Genomic DNA, 16,879 nt, shown 5'->3' with positions numbered 1-16,879 from the left:
AAGAATAAAGTTAACTTTAGTATGCACATACAAAGCTACGGTCTCTTTAAAACTCTGGATTTACCTTTTCTATCCTCTGATGCCTATCTGTGCATTCTACTTAACCTCATGAATGTGGCTGGTGGTTGTGGCTTAATGTTTTTTCCCTTGACCGTAAACTTGGTATTATCAGTTCCTGTTAAGTGGGAGGGAAGGCAGGTAAAATCTTAAGAAATACTTCAGTCACACGAATTACTTTTTAAATAAATACGATGTTTTCTGGAATCTCATGGCTATGTTAAAGTTTTCTCCTGTTTATTTTATTAACTGCTTCATAAGAAAATGTTTCCTCTGATTCTTCAGCATGTATTGCTTCTTTTTAAACCTTTAAATCATGACATATGCCTAGACTTTTCTCCCCCTTTTGCTCAGATTTTTCCAGTACTGGTTTTTGAGATGAGTTACTGCAGAATGAGTATGGAATATTTTAGACCCAAAGTAGAAAATGAAAAAAAGTTTGTATTATTGATAGCTATATTTTATGAAACGTGGAATCCAACTGCGTTGAAGCACAGTAACCAAGAATATGGAAGATAATGGCCAACAGAACCTCCTCTGTCTAGTGTACAATGATCTGAAGATGGTCTGGGTTCGAAATGGTTGCCTGCCATCATTCTTTTGATCCATCTCACTTCCAGTGACTGCTGCACTAAGTTAGTGGGTACTTGGTTCCCCACCAGATCTCAGTGGCCTTGAGAAATAAGGAAAGGTAGAGATGGTGACTACCAGACCAAGCATTCTGATGTATAAGTACATAGGCTTCTGTTTTGTATTATTTCATTCCACCTGTTGTGGCAGCCTGGATTTAGAAGTTTGTGCTGTGAAGTTTCTTTCACTAGAAAACTGACTTTATCAAAATCTCAGTAGCAGTGGTTATGACGTATTCAGTAAACTTTCTATGACTTGCAAAGGCCAGAACCGGACATATCAACCAGCTATTCCATAAATAAGCACAGTGAATTTTCTGTTGCCTTTCAGTCATTTAGAAAATATTAATTGGGCCTTCATACTGAGAATAAGTAGAGCTAGGTTTAGCAGAGGACTCCTAGAAGCCAGTGTAAATACTGTCACGGCGTTTTCCTGTCTTTCCTCCAGGGAGACAGAGACATTTCTATTTCACTTCCAGCTGTAATGAATGAGCCTTTGGCCTGAGAGAGAGAGTTTGTTGCTTTGCCCCTCAGTGGCTTCATTCTTTTGTTCTATAGGGGAGAAATTCCCTGGTAGGACTTTGTGTCTTTTGTACAATGGTTGCTGTTCACCTCCCCCAAGCCTTCAATATAAGGAAACTGTCTAGTCTCCTAATTTGCTCTTAAACTTTCAAGCCTCCTGTGAGGTCCGTCTGTAAAGTGCCTTCAAGCGGGTGTGATTGGGGATGATTCACTATTGTGTCAGTGGCTCTGAGGAGTTCCACACTCCCACGCAAACCCACACTTTGCCTTAGCAACCTATTACAAACTTTAGCTGAATTCTTTACAGTAGCTTATTTGAGTTGCATATTTACCTTTCCCCAGATAAGTAAGATTTTTTGTTCGGTCTCTCCTTGCAGGTGCCTGTCTTTCCTTAGTTCTCAGTTTAGTTGATTGCTCTGTGACCTCAGATGTCTGATGGGTTTAAAAAAAGTTATGAATTTGAAAATGATCCAGCTTCACTTCGTTGTTGTAAAAGCAAAACTGACATCCTTTCCAGCTTTCTACATGCTGTGTGGAATTGTGTCTTCCTCTCCAGTGGCTGCTCCAGTGATCCAGCCATGCCGACCTTATACATCAAAGTGTTTGCTCAGCTGGATTGGGATAAATGTCAGCCACATCTAGGAGTCAAGACTAGAATGAGAGGAGAGAATCAACTCATCCAATACTAATTTGCTTCCCAGTTAGCTCCTGTAAGTTTCCAAAGCAACTGGCTACAGTTGAGTGCTCAAATAGTCAATTTGGATATAGGTGATAGGTCCTGACACATCTTACAGTCTGTGATGAAAATGCTGAGTCGTCAAAATAGAGAAAATGCAAGATTTTCCCATATTATAATGTCGTGATCAAAATGCTTAGAATGCAGTCCTTAATCATGTCAGCAGGGAAGCTATTGATTCCCTAGCCATGAATTTAAAACAACCACGTGCAGCATTGGAATTCCTACTTGGTGTCTGACATCCAGACATGCTGGATTATTAACATTATTCATAATTTTATGATGATATTATTATTATTATATCACATGCTCTGGAGTGTGATAGGTGAGAGGACAGCTAAGCAACTGCTATTACCTCTGCATCTGTGATATTGTGTCGAGGTAAATGTCCCCCCGAAACTGGTATGGATATACTAATTGTTTGACCATTAAACTTTTATATAAGCTTAGTAGGTTTTATACAATGAACAATAAGGAGATCTCTAGTTCCAGCCACAGACCCGTGGCTTGTATTACATGAAAACTACAAAAAGATCATTATAAAAGTTAGACGGAATTCATAAAATGGAGAGGACAAAACTTGAGAGACTCCAGTAGGTCAAATGTTAGTTCTGGGTGTGTTTGTCAGGGTGTACTAGAAGAGATTAGTATTCAAATCAGTAGACCGAGTAAAGATCACCCTCACCATTGAATACAGACATCATTCCATCAGTTAAGGGCCTACAGAGAACAAAAGGCAGAAAAAGAGCAAATTCCCTCTCTCTCCTTGAGCTGAGACACCCATCTTTTCCTACAACATCCACTTGGACATTGGGCTCTTAGTTCTCAGGTTTTCCGACTCGGGCAAAAATTTAAACCACTGACATCCTCCCACTTTCTACTTCTACCTCTACCCAACTCTCAGGCCTTAGGACTCAGATTGAATTATACCACCAGCTCTCCTGGTTCTTCAACTTACAGATGGCAGATCTGGGACTTCTTAACTTTTATACCATGTGAGACAATTCCTAATATGTATGTAGGTTTCTTTGGAAGTATTACTGAATTGATATTACCCACGACGCTCTGGTAGCTGATAGGATTTTTTCAAAGGGAAAAGGAGCTTAGCTATGTTAGATATTCTTTTTGTTTTTCCAGATCTACTCTCTACCATTCTATTCCCTTTGCAGAGCCCTGGATAGCTGACTCCTTTGTGCAGTATTACTGGGCCCTCTTCCTGAATCTGTAGGTAAGTTTGGACTAATAGGAACAGTAGAGGAAGATCCAAGGATGGATTACTTGCCTACATTAGTAAGATATGGTAGTGCAGTTTTTCTACCTAAGACTGTACTTCCAGAGAGGCTGCCTTCCATAGTTATGGCTTTTACTGCTTCAGTCAATTGCTACCTGCCTTGCTCTCTCAGGCTTAGTAGTAGTTATGGCTTCCAGCCGCAGCTAATGCCGGACGTTTCGCTATTGCTTCTTGTTTTTTTGTTTTTGTTTGTTGGTTGGTTTGTTTGAGCCTACCCACATTTTGCAAATTATCCCTTTATTGTATTCTTTTCAAACTCCCCTTTTAATGTGTATACTTACTCTTTTCTTTGAATCCTGACTATGGGTTTCTTTCTTGAACCTGAGTATATCACTAGCATTGTTGTCTCACAACTCTTTAATTATGTGGCTCTAAAGGTATATGTCTCAGAACTTTTGTCACCGTGAATTTCTCTTTACCTATCTCTATTTGTTTTCCTTGTTTCTTTTATAATAACCTACACAGATATAAGTAAGTCAGGTACTGGTTAATTTAATTACCATTTATCTTTAATACTGGAAAACATTTGCTCTTATATTTAAAGGTCTTCTCTCAGTATTTGACTAGAATCAAGACTAACATAAAACCATGGAGAAACTCATTAAATCATCCCAGATCTCTGTTTATATATGAGGAAATAATTTTTTACCTTTATTTCTAAATATCTGGCTAGCTCTAAACCAAAAATAAATTGGTATGAAGTTTTAGTTATTTAAATATTTTCATCAATTATGGCCATATTAGAAATAGGACTTTTTAATTTCTTTGTTGTCCCTGCCAGTTCATTGCATACTCTTCTTTCCATACTAATGATTAAACAACATTTCATAATGTAGTTAAAGACCAAAATAACAGAGCATGACTCTGCTATATAACAGGCAGCTCTTACCTTCTCTAAAGCAAAGAGAAACTTTAATTCATTCATTATTTTTTCAATATGTACTTTTATTCAGGTCCTGTGTTAGAAACTGAAATACTAACTAGATTATTTGTATTTCTATTACTTTTTAAATGTATTCTCAAATGCTGATATTTTCTCTTTAGAATATAGAGATTTAGCAAGTAGAGATAGAAAGAAAGGCAGGAAGGAGAGAAAGAAGGGAAAGAGAAGAATCATATGTACAAGAGCACCATAAGATTTAAAATAAAAAGTAAAAGACTTCCTCTCTCATCTCTCTTTGTTCTTCTGCTAAAAATAAAATTTTAAATTATTATAGAATAGTTCTCCCAAAAAAGAGAAAAACTTGTTATATCAATGTCAACTTTCTTATTAATATTTCTTTTCCATTGATTAATAAAATTTCTCTGTAAATTTATAAGATTAGCTCTTCATCCTTTATGATATATATGAAATATATATATATTTTTATTCAGTTTGCCATGAGAATTTTTATTATATTTTGTCATATAAATGAATTTAACTTTTATATTGTCAGTTGTGTTAATCTTTTAAATCGCTTTTCTTGTCTTGTTTCAAAAGGTCTTTCCCACTCAAAGCCAATAATAAATAAATCCGCCAATGTGCATTTTCTTCTAAAATGTTAATGCTTTTGGGTGGCTCCATAGTGTAGTGGGGGGAGGAGAATTAAAAAGGGGAACAATGTTAATGTTTTCATTCTTTACATACAAATCTATAGGGTTAGAAAGGCTAGTCTGTTCCCACCATAGGAAGCATATTGCCTGTGGATATATATTTGAACTAAGCAATCAGGAAGCTTGGTTGAGTTTCAATTCTCCCACTTATCGACTGTGTGATGTTGGATCAGGGCATAATCTCTTTATAGCACACTTCCCCATCTGTAAAATAAGGGTGATAAAAATAGTACCTAGTTCAAAGAGTTGTAACAATGAAACCAGAATTAATAAAGTACTTAGGAAGAGATAATCATTATATGTTATGCATATACTTTCTTTTAAATGTTACTGGCAATATATTCACAGTTATATGTTTAGATAAATTTCAATAGCTTTTTTCATGTACCAGGTTAAAAAAAATCTATTAATATTTTAATTACATTGACATTAAATATTTAGATAAATTTAGGAGAAGCAATTTTTCTTTATAATATTGATGCTTATAATCCAAAAGCATGTTTTCTTATTTTTAATTTTCTTCTTTCTTTCAAGAACTTTAAAGTTTTCTTCATTTTGATTGTGCATACTCGTAATTTGTTTGCATATATGATTCTTCCCTTTTTTTCAGTGCTTAGTTACCCTTGTAAAAAGAACCTATTATTTTAATTTTACTTAATTTTTTTATTAAATACTTTAAAAAATCTTTACATATTCTCTTTGGGAAAAAAAAACAAAACACCTATCCATTTTATGGTATTTATATGTGGCAATACCAATAAGAATTTCAAGGTATGGTTTACTAATGAAAATTAGAAAGAACTTAATCAAAAACAATTATTTCCCAACCCTCATCTCTACCTTGCATAGTCGATCAAGAAATGAACAAAGCCTCTTAAGTATGCTGCGTCAAACTTATCAGACACAATCTACATAGCTCTGCTAACTCATTTTCTCCCTCCTTTTGTTAGCTTAGCTGAGAGCTGACTCAAATTGACTGAGCCTGTCTGTAGAAAGACAGCAAGACTGATCTTAGTTCTCCTGAAAAGTTATTTCTGCAGCATTTGGTATCCCAACCTTGACCATCTGTATGCATAACCCCTAGCATGGTTGCTGGGTCCCAGATCCCTTAATATATATATTTCTTGTTACCAGAGAAATTAGGTATTCCCTAGTTCCTCTTAGGTTAACTGTACAATGTAACAAGGTGGCAAGGTGGAGTTTGCACTCTCCCTTTCTCTGGGAGTGTTCTCTGTGTATGTGCAGTCTCCTGGCTGAGGCAAACCCCCTCTGTCACAACCTTTGCCATGACATGTGCAGAACATTTATGCCAGGCCATTTCAATCTACTAGTAATTGTTTGAGGGTTGTGTACTTTTTTATTATTTCTCTGCTTGAAAGTTTTTCTCCAATTAAGTCTGTTATTTCTGCATCATGTTGCCCTAGTAATTTGTCTTCCCTTGTATAATACTAATCATATCCAAACACAATTTTAAAAACTACTCTATAAATGTCAGATATAGAGAAATGAGAAAAAAGGAAGGAGGAAGACTGCTTCCTCTTGCAACAGCCCTTTGTGTTTTTGTGAGGCCACAGTAGGCCAGCAGCTCATTTACAGACATGTGGGTGGTTGGTATAGTGAATTTCAAAACAGAAGTTTAAGCTTATAACTTTAAGCTTCAGTTTATAGACTGAAATAGCAACTCCTGTTTAACATTCAACTCTTAGTTTATCATCATCATTCTTTTTTTTTTTTTTTTTTTTTTTTTTGGCTGTTTGTAGGGATTTCTTTTCATAGCCATCAATGTCTGATGAAGTCACTTACGCAGATCTAAAATTCCAGGACTGCTCCAGAAAGATAAAAAGCATCCAGGAAATTGACCAGGTTGGGATAAAAGGTAAGATTTTGAACTATGGATGTTTTTTGTAAGATGATAGAAGTAAAGTACAGGAAGTGGTAGAAGTATGAAGATAAAAGCCCTGCAATCTTAGATATTAGTGAACAGACAGTGAACTTCCATTCGAATTTTAAGTTAAGCCTCCCATTTTTACCAAAGCTATCCATATAAAATGATTATAAAGCTTTTTTTTTTAAAAGGACTGGTCAATGTATTGAACACTCAGCCTTTTACAAATTTTCTAGTTTTTAACATCACACTGAAGGTAATTAAGATAGGTTAGAATTTTTATATGTGTGTATTGAACAATGTTTTTCTTACCTGTGAAAAGAAATCATGGAACAAGGAACATATGTTGTCCAGGAAACTTATGGTTTTGTACGTTTTTTAAAATAAAGAAATGCTTGTGTGTGTGTGTGTGTGTGTGTGTGTGTGTGTGTAAAAGAGAGACAGAGACAGAGAAACAAAGAGACAGAAAGATAGACAGAGATACTGTTAAAGAATGTCATTTGATTTTTCTACTAAGTCAAACATATACTACCTTAATATTTCTCCTATTTATTTTGGAGATCTTCATCTAACTTACTAAAAAAACAGAAGCAGTTAAGTTGAACTTCCAATACTGTGTTGACTAAAAGTGGTGAGAGTGGCCTTTATATCATGTTCCTGATTTTAGAGAAAAAGCTTTCAGCTTTTCACCATTGAGTATGATTTTAGCTATTGGCTTGTCACATATGGTTTATACTAGGCTGAGATACATTCCCACTCTACCCACTTCGATGAGAGGTTCTTTGTTTTTTGTTATCATAAATCGATGTTGAATTTTGTAATATGATTTTTCTTCATTGATTGAGATGATCATATGATTTTTATTCTTTATTTTGCCTATGTGGTATGTCACTTTGTCTGATGTGTAGAAGTTGAACCATTCTTGCATCCCTAGAATCAATCCAATTGATTAGTGGTATATGACTCTTTTAATGTATTGTTGAATTTAGTATGCTAATATTTTATTGAGTATTTTTGTATCTATGTTCATCAAGAATATTGGCCTGTAATTTTCTTTTCTTTTAGCGTTCTTGTCTGGTTTGTGCATCAGGGTAATGTTGGCCTCTTAAAATAAATTTGTAAATGTTTCCTCCTCTTCTATTTGTTTGGAAGAGTTTGAGAAGGATTGGTGTTTATTCTTTGACTATTTGGTAAGATTTACCAGTAAAGTTGTCTGATCCTGGATTTTTGTTTGTTGGGGGATTTTTTGATTATTGACTCAATCTCCTTAGTAGTAATCAGTATGTTCATATTTTCTATTTAATTATAATTAAGTCTTGGTAGGTTTTATGTTTCTAGGAATTTATCCATTTTTCTACATTTTCCAATTTGTTTGCATATAATCATTTGTAGTAAATTTATGACCTTTTATATTTTTGTGATACCCATTGTAATATCTCTTCTTTCATTTCTGATTTCATTTTTTAAGTAAAATAACTTATAATATAAAGTTCATAATTCCTATTTTTAAATAAGAAAATTATCTATTTGGGGCTTTATTTGTTTAATAAAAAGAAAGCATTCAACAGAAGTTTGTTACTAAAAAACACGACAAATTCTAAGGAGGAAATAATATAGATTTGGCCTAAGATCTGGCTGACAAAAGAACACCCAGAGATATTACAAGGAAACTGCCTATCGTTTATGTCCCATAGTCATGATTTTCCGGGGAAAACATAAATAACTAAAATTATTTTCTTTGACATTCACAATTGTCCACTTGAGGAAGGAATACAGACTGACCTCTCTGTTAACTGCCAGCTATTCAATTTCCCCAATTTTTACAGAAAATATATGTTGTATTCAGATTGATTGGTTTACTCTCTTATCTTTTCTAAACTCTATATTTGCCTTCATTTAGTGAATCGACCTACTAAATAACAGCTTCTCCTAGAACAAAATGTTTTTGACCTATTCTTAAAATATTCTTTAAAAAGGTATTTAAAAATATCTTTGAGTTTCTAGCAAAGCACATTACTTTACTGGGGACATGTTAGGAAGGGGGAAAAAAGTGAAATGAATGAATGATTAAATGATTCAAATAAAAATGTATAACATACCCAGGCCTCTTTGCTAATTTTGCTTTCCACAGCACCTCCTGCTCGTCCCCATGTATGGCATCGAAGAACCTTGGCTCTTACTCTTCTGTGCCTTTTGCAGCTGATTGGACTGGGAGTCTTAGGAAGCATATGTATGTATTACCCATGTTTTGATTGAAAAGGAGAACATGTAGAATTGTATTAGTTTTACATAAAAGTTTACTCTGAATTGAAGCTTCGAAATGATTATAGGTGATATGTAAACACTAAGGGTGCTTATAACTAGATCTTTACAGTATGGTAGTTAATCTCTTTCCTTCACTTTTTTGAATGACTGCTTCCCTAGAACTTTAATATTCTTCAATACTATTTCCACAAAAAAGAAGGTGATGATTGTATTGTGGGATTAAAATATTTTTTATCATTTCATTTTTTTTTTTGACCTGGAGTTCACTTAACTTCAAAGAGAGAAATGGAAAAATTTAAAACACTACATAATTTCAAAGAAGAACTTCAGAGGAATATTTCTCTACTACTAATGGATAATATGAATAGTTCCAAGAAGATCAGCAATCTCTCTATCACACTGCAAGAAACAGCCACAAAATTATGTTATGAGCTCTATAGAAAAGAACCAGGTAATCTTATTTTCTTCTCTAAGTTATTTGCTAGACAATGAACTAAACCTACAAGTCACTTGAGAATTAGTCTTTCAGAAATCAATACTTGGGGGAAAGAATTAAATGTGGTTGACAAAAGACTCAATATTTCTATGCAGTTAGAAGACAAACAGAAAACATAATAATAACTTAGGCCCCAAGTTACAGAAGATGACAATTACTTAATAAAACATTAAATGATATACAGTTTATTTAATCTGACATTTACTAGGTTATTTTGGGTGCTGAGGTCAATAGAAGATAGGGAGGAAAGAATAACTCTTTATAGATGACCTCATTTCTAAATTTCAGTGAGTGTTTAATGAGAATCAAGAGAAAAGAAATAAAGCTAGGCCTTACTGTTGGAATTAGGATGAATCAGCCTTTTAATATCACTAACAGTTTTTATAGCTATTATAACTAAAATATGTTCTTTGTGCTTTTGCAAAATCTTCTAAATATTCAACAAGTCAGAGAACTAGAAATTCTCTAGTTGAAAAAAGCAGGATTGATATATGTTTGTTGGGTTGATTTTCATGACACAATTTTTCCTGTGATTAGCTTTTATCACAATGTAGTAATACACAAAATAACAAAGGGAGAGAAGAAAATTATTATGCAGGGCTTCTGAGGTAGGGAAATATACTGGAATCCAAGTGTTTGAAGCGTGTTGTTTAAACTATGTTTTGGACACATTGTGGTGGTTTATAGGGGCCTGAAACACAGATTCATTTTCTTCACCTTTGACATAAATAGAAGAAAAACAAATAAATTTGTTTAATTTAACATAGAAGACAATGGGAATAATAAGAATAATGAAGATTATCAACATATGCCAAGTAAAACTACATTCTTCTTCCAGAGCACAAATGCAAACCTTGTCCAAGGGACTGGATGTGGCATAAGGACCGCTGTTATATACTAGTTCAAAAATATGACACGTGGCAAAACAGTGTTTTGCTATGTTCTTCTTATAATTCCAGCCTGTTGAAGATTAAGAACAAAAGTATATTGGTAAGGTCCTATAGATCTCCGCTTGTGAGGAAGGAAGCCATTTTCCCATCATATTAATTCTGGCCTATTCTACTTGTGGTATGAGGTGACTGAGACTTAGTACATTTATCTCAGGGTCGCACAGCTAAGGTAGCATTTATAAAACTTTAGCTTAGGACCTTAGCATTCATGGAATCTCCGAGTCTGGGCAGGTGAGTAGATATAGGGCACCCAGAATTTTTAGGTCTGTGAGCATTTCCAAAATGGAACTTTAGGATTAACTTTCAGAACGCAATTTCTGAGCATTTATCTAAAAACAGAAGATCTGGAAATTACTCCTGAGAGTTATCAATTTCATAAAATCTACATTGGAAGAGATCCTTTGTTTCCGTCATTTTACATTTTTTTTTTTTTTTAGCTAAGAGAAAAAGCCAACATATACTAGTAAAGAAGAAACCTTGCATAAAATATACATTAAAAAGTAGAATTAAGATGAGGTGACAAAAGCAAGTGCCTAGCAGATATACTGCACTGAGTTTCCAGGTCCAAGAAAAAGTAAATTCTCTGGAAGATTTATTTATGTATTTATTTCCTTTTTTTTTTAATGTCTAAATAGTATTTCCATATTTTTCTTTTTACTCAACATTGCTGGTCTCTCAGTAATCACATTTATTTTAAGCAAAATATATATATATATATATTTTTTCCCCCCCCAATGTCTCAGCTTCTCTATTCTAAGCATTTTTGTCCTCCTATATTAGAAGAGAGGGAAATCAATCCAAAGCGTTTCCTCATCTGATCTATTTCTCAAATGATCCATTCATAGTTATTTACTCAAAAAATGCCTAGAATATAAGAAAAAAACTTACTATAGCTACAAAAATCAGGACTGGTTTTAAATTCTATTCTACAATCACTTCTCTAATTTGATTTTACTACATTTTTCTCCTACTCTTTCTGTTTTCATTAACATATGTTTACAGTAATTAACCACCTCTTTGTCCCCAGACCGAATATTTACTGCTCAATATTTGAAACCTGAAATTCATGAACTTCATTGACCCTAAGTTAAGGTTATGCATGAACCAGTAGATTCTGCTTTATGTGAGACAGTTACTGATATATAAATGCTAGAGGAAATCCTGTAGTAAAAAAAATCAACCAAATCAACAAACAAAAAACACATTGTCTCAATTTTCTTTAATGACATCGAAAAGTAATGGTATAATGTTAGAAATGTTACCTTGAGAGTAATTTGTGAGAAATTATGTTGTGAGGTAATATATAGACATGGAGGCAATTATTTTAACAAACCATCTCTATTTCTTGTAGGAATTTGTAACATCCAAAGAGTTCTATAACTATTGGCTGGGATTATCTCCCACAAAAGAGTACAATGACCACAATTTGGATGAGAGAATTATTTCCTCTGACTGGTAAGTCTTTAGTTTTATTGAATTTTTATAGTTGGCCTAAGTAAAAGCATTTTCTTCAGGAGATTGTAGATTACAATTAACACTGGCTTCAATTGAAATTGTATTCCTAAAGAATTTTTTTCCATAAGGCTTCTTCAATGTATCCAATACCACAAAAAGTTGCCACAAATGTCTTCTCATTATCTTGACAAGTCACTGACAAACTTATAGTAGCCAAATAATGGAGAATTTATTTAAATAGTGCTTTTATCTAAGAGAATATAGAAGCCAACAAAATTCACTGGGCTCTCAATTGTACTTAAAATGCTAAATTTTGGAATTCAAAGATGAATGAAAGGTTGACTCTGCCCATTGTTATTTAATCATTAATTGTATGATCAGACTAATTTTTTAAAATCTACAGATAAAAAGAATAGAATATAATGCTTCAGTAAAAATAACCAAAAATAAATTTTAGCTTTGAAATTTGTGTTATAACTGATATTTGAAATGGGCATTTTTTAATGGAAAATTTAGAGATAAAGTAGAAGAGCTTTTCTGGTAAAGAGAATAAAATGAACTCGGCCATAGTATAGTGCATATATGGTATGTATAAAATATTTTATTGTGTTATATTTTAAAATGTGTTTATAACTATACCATTTTAAGGGTATTCATATGTTGTATTTGTTCTGCTTGTAATGGGAAAAAATACATATAAAAATAATGCTAAAATTTCATCTATATTTTATAACCCCTTAAATGTGAGAAGAGACAGGATTAGACTAAAGAAAGAAACAGAATCTTAACTTGTTGGATATTGTTGCAAACACATGAATTTATATATATGTTGGTTGAGGACACATCAAGCAGGAGTAAACGCAGGGCAGTGGAACCCTAAAATTCCTGCATAATCACCACATTGGCCAGACACCAAATTGTTTGTTTTTTGTTGTTGTTTTGGTTGCTTTTTCTTCAGATAGAAATAGTAGGTGTAAGAATATGCATCAGAAAGACAAGGCAGCTCTGTCTTTGGCAATTTGCATGATTGGACATAATGAAAGATAAGAAATGTATAAATGGAGGACAAAAATACATATATTTAAAGATCTCATTTAGAGTAAAAGATTAGAAGTAAAGGTCGAAGGTGTATCAGGGAAGAGTATAGGTGGAATCTTGTTTTGAAAAAGTAGAATTTTCATGTGTTTTTTTATATTGCTAAAGAGAAAAAAAAACAGTAGATATTTCCAATCATCAAGAAATAATACTGAAATAAAAATAATATAACATAATATATGTATATATAACATAAGTATATAGTTTATAATCATATATGTATATATACATGATTCTCTTTTGTTTTTTATTCTCATTGTTTCTGGAAAAGGGCTCTGATAAATGACATCTGTACCATGTTACTTAAAATAGAAATTTTCACTTTTGAAAATTTAATTGAACTTATTTATTGACTAATGATCATTTGTATTAACCTAAGTATTGATGCTACATTTTTGTCTAAGAGATAATATTTTCAACTTACACATTTGTCCTAATGCATAATCCCTGATTAGTAATTTTGTATTAAGGGCTGGTAATTATTCAGAACTTCAGAGTAAACTCTCTGAAAAATAACTAGAGCAATATGTCACTTGGAGATGATGTTGAGCTTAAAATATCATACATTAGTTAATTCCTGATTTTAGTGATTATGAAAGGCATTTGAGGAGGACGGTGTCAAAGATTTACTACTGAGCCAGTTGGATTAAGAACCTGATGGAATTGCACCATTCTAAATCATATCAGGTATTAGGGAAAGAATGTGCTATGCTTGACAGTAAAGAACAGCAAATATACCAGATGTAAGAAAGAAAGGTGGAGAAAAATAAGGCAATGATTGACACTGCATATCTGTCAATAAATAAAAGTAACCTGGACACTCTTGATATTCTTAATAATAATTAAAATTTGTTTCAGACAATGTAGACCCTAGGAGCAATGATATATTGGAAAAGTAATTTGTGTGTGGGTGACTATGTTTCAAATGTTTGACTTTCCAAGAGTAATGTTTCATTTTCTCTTTCAGGTTTACAGGAAACACAGATGTCTTAAATAGCAAAATGAATTGTGGATATGTACACAGATCACGTGTTTATTATGCTGACTGCGCTTCTCAAAAATATTCTATATGTGAGAAGTTAGCTAATCTAGTGAAGATTGAGAGTATACTAATGAATGAAGTACCAGATTGAAAAATATAGTTAGTGCACTTATTTTCCTTTAGCTGTTATCCTGCAAGTAAAGGCAACTTTGGGGAACATACATTGTGAGGACCACATAAATGGAATAAAGATACTATGAGACTAAATTCCTTTCTCTCCTAATAATTTATATTTCTGAACTTCTTTTTCCTCATTTGGTAGTGAAAGAAAACTAAAGTCATATCGAAAGCCACATGTATCATTTAGATATAGTCAAGACACTGTTGAATATAAATTCAGTGTTTTGAGTGAGAATACTGAAAACTGAAGCTAACTTTTTCTGTTTTTCCAGACATAAAGTAAATATCAACCTTATAAAGAATAGAAAAAAAATGACTCTAGGAATATATAAAGGATAATATATCATGACCATTTGGGGTTTATTCTAGTCATACAGAATGATTTACATTTTGGGGGGAAAAAGAGAGAGGAAATGAAATTGCTTGTCCTACCCACAAGGCCTAAGCCAGAACAGATATCCATGGACTTAGAGAATATTTGATCAGCTAGAATGAGACCTTACAAAACATCATGTCAGACTAAGGGATATATTTTGCGGCATAGAGGTAAGAAGTGGATGATTGACCATGGAATCTACTGGTCATGTCATAGACTGAAGCAACATAAAGCTGGAGGTTAGATAGAGCAATGGATAGGACTGAAGGCTGGTTGACAGCACAACTGGAGAGCCAGCACAGAGTTAATGTTTATGACAACATGACGGTATCTTCCAAGATGTAGCATATGCTTTAAATCAATAACTTCTATACGGTGCTGTGTCCTCAGTTCGTAAAATACATGGGTCTGTAAACAAAGGGCAGAAGCAGGAGGGACCCTGTTTACTAACATCATTTCCAGTGACCAATTTGAGAAATGAGTGCTTTCTCTCCAGAGTAACTCAGTTCCATGGGTTTAGAGAACCAGGCAGCACAACATCTTATCAGATGAAACAGTCTTGGAAAGAGCAAATGATTGATTAACAGGAGAAGGTAAGGCTGCTGTTAAACAATAGACAAAGAAAGAAATACATGTGGCACCCAGTTGTCACTCTTGAGTACACATTTATGATCCATTTGCCTATTTTGATGGTAAATAGACAAATTCAGCAGTCACAGCTTGAGAGGATGTGATGAACAGGAACTCTCTTCATTTTCATGAAGAAGTGGATCTAGGCTGAGAAAAAGTTGAATTGTGGTGGAATCTCAATGTGATACACACATTCCCCTTTAGGACTGAAGGGCTATTCTCTCAGTCACTGGGAGAGCTGCCAACAAGCAACTGTCAAGTGTGAGCCTTTGCTTTTGTTTAAGAGAATTAATTCATCCAAGATTATGCTCCCTTTCCATGGCAGCACATATCCAATGATTAATGATTTGAGAGTTTAAAGGCCTGGCTGCCTTGATCTAACAGGGGGAAACTCAAAAGGTCTATTTCATCTCCAGTCCTTCATCTGTAACTGATTGAGGCCTCAGCGAGAATGCATCACAGCCCAACGTCCCCTTTTGCCCAACCTTGCTTCCTTCCTTCTTTTTCATGGGTCAAGTAATATGAAGGGTGTTCCCTAATAAACCTTCATCATGCTAATCTTGATTTCAGAGTCTGTTTCCTGGGGAGTCAAGCCTTTAAAAGTTGCTAACAAAATTAAAACCTTAGTAAGTAGAGAGATGACCATATCCTTGGATTAGAACACTATATTTTTGTGATGTCAATTTTACCTATAGATTCAATACAATCCATGAACCTTTCAGAACTTTTTTTTTTGGAAAGTGGCAAGGTAATTCTAAAATTAGCATAGAAATGTATAGGATTTAGAATAGGTGTGACAATATTGAAAAAGAAGATTATTTGGAGAAATTACAGTACCGAATATCAAAATTTACTTTAAAGTCACAATAATGAAACAACTTTGACTTGATACCAGCATAGATATGCATCCACAGAACCAGATCAAGAATAAAAAGAGACTCATATGCATACAGTTACCGTATTTATATTAAAAAAAATGTTGTCACTGCCATTAGAGGAAGAAAATGAAGAAAATGAAGTTCAAAATATAAAATTGTATAAAACATAAGAGGATATTTTTATGGCTTTATAGTGGACAAATTTTTCTTAAACAGGACTAACCATCCAAAATTTAAAAAAAAAAGATAGAAAAATTAGACTTAATTCTAACTAAGAACACCATTAATAGAGTGAAAATGAAGTCATTGCCTTGAAAAATATATTTGCTAGGTTTGTATTAATATAATATACAAATGCCCATATTTATATAGGACTTATAATTAACTCAATACAAATCAATAATTAAAAAAACACGAATTAAAAAATGGGCAGAAAGACTTAAAGAGGTACCTCATGAAAAAGGATATTCAAATAGCCAAAAACATAAAATGTTGCTCAGCAGCATCATTATTGGCCAGAAAAAAATTTAACATAAAAATAAAGTGAGGTACAACTATACCTACCAGAATGGCTAAAATTTAAGCTTGGCAATACTAAATGTCAACAGAAATGTGGAACGTGCTGGATTTTCTGAGGTTAAATTGGCACCAAGATCACTAAGTCTGGAAAATATATTTCCCAGAATCCCTTTTCATCTTTAGGTCCTAGTCAGAATTGGGCATTGAGGGGAATTCAGGGAATAACTGGAAAGCAAAATCAAAGCAGAGATCATTACTTTCAAAAGATTGTTGCAGTCACACAGCATGACAGGTGGATTCTGAAGTGCCTGGTAGTCCTTAGATCATCATTTATCTTGCT

At 33.5% G+C, this 16,879-nt stretch overlaps 1 protein-coding gene across 1 annotated transcript; it reads left to right on the top strand.

The window, feature by feature from the left end:
• The first annotated feature begins 6,401 nt into the window (after positions 1-6,401).
• CLEC12A (C-type lectin domain family 12 member A) lies at positions 6,402-15,604 on the top strand. The gene is made up of 6 exons (XM_016128915.2): positions 6,402-6,704; positions 8,845-8,943; positions 9,241-9,429; positions 10,313-10,464; positions 11,776-11,879; positions 13,942-15,604. Exons 1-6 carry the CDS (start codon positions 6,611-6,613, stop codon positions 14,105-14,107), a joined length of 804 nt encoding a protein of 267 aa, XP_015984401.2. The 5' UTR covers positions 6,402-6,610; the 3' UTR covers positions 14,108-15,604.
• The last annotated feature ends 1,275 nt before the right edge of the window (positions 15,605-16,879 follow it).

The sequence above is a fragment of the Rousettus aegyptiacus genome, unplaced genomic scaffold (assembly GCF_014176215.1).
Source record: "Rousettus aegyptiacus isolate mRouAeg1 unplaced genomic scaffold, mRouAeg1.p scaffold_m13_p_2, whole genome shotgun sequence".
Lineage (NCBI taxonomy): Eukaryota > Metazoa > Chordata > Mammalia > Chiroptera > Pteropodidae > Rousettus > Rousettus aegyptiacus.
Note: the sequence above shows the minus strand (reverse complement) of the source record. Positions and strands in the feature narration are given on the sequence as shown.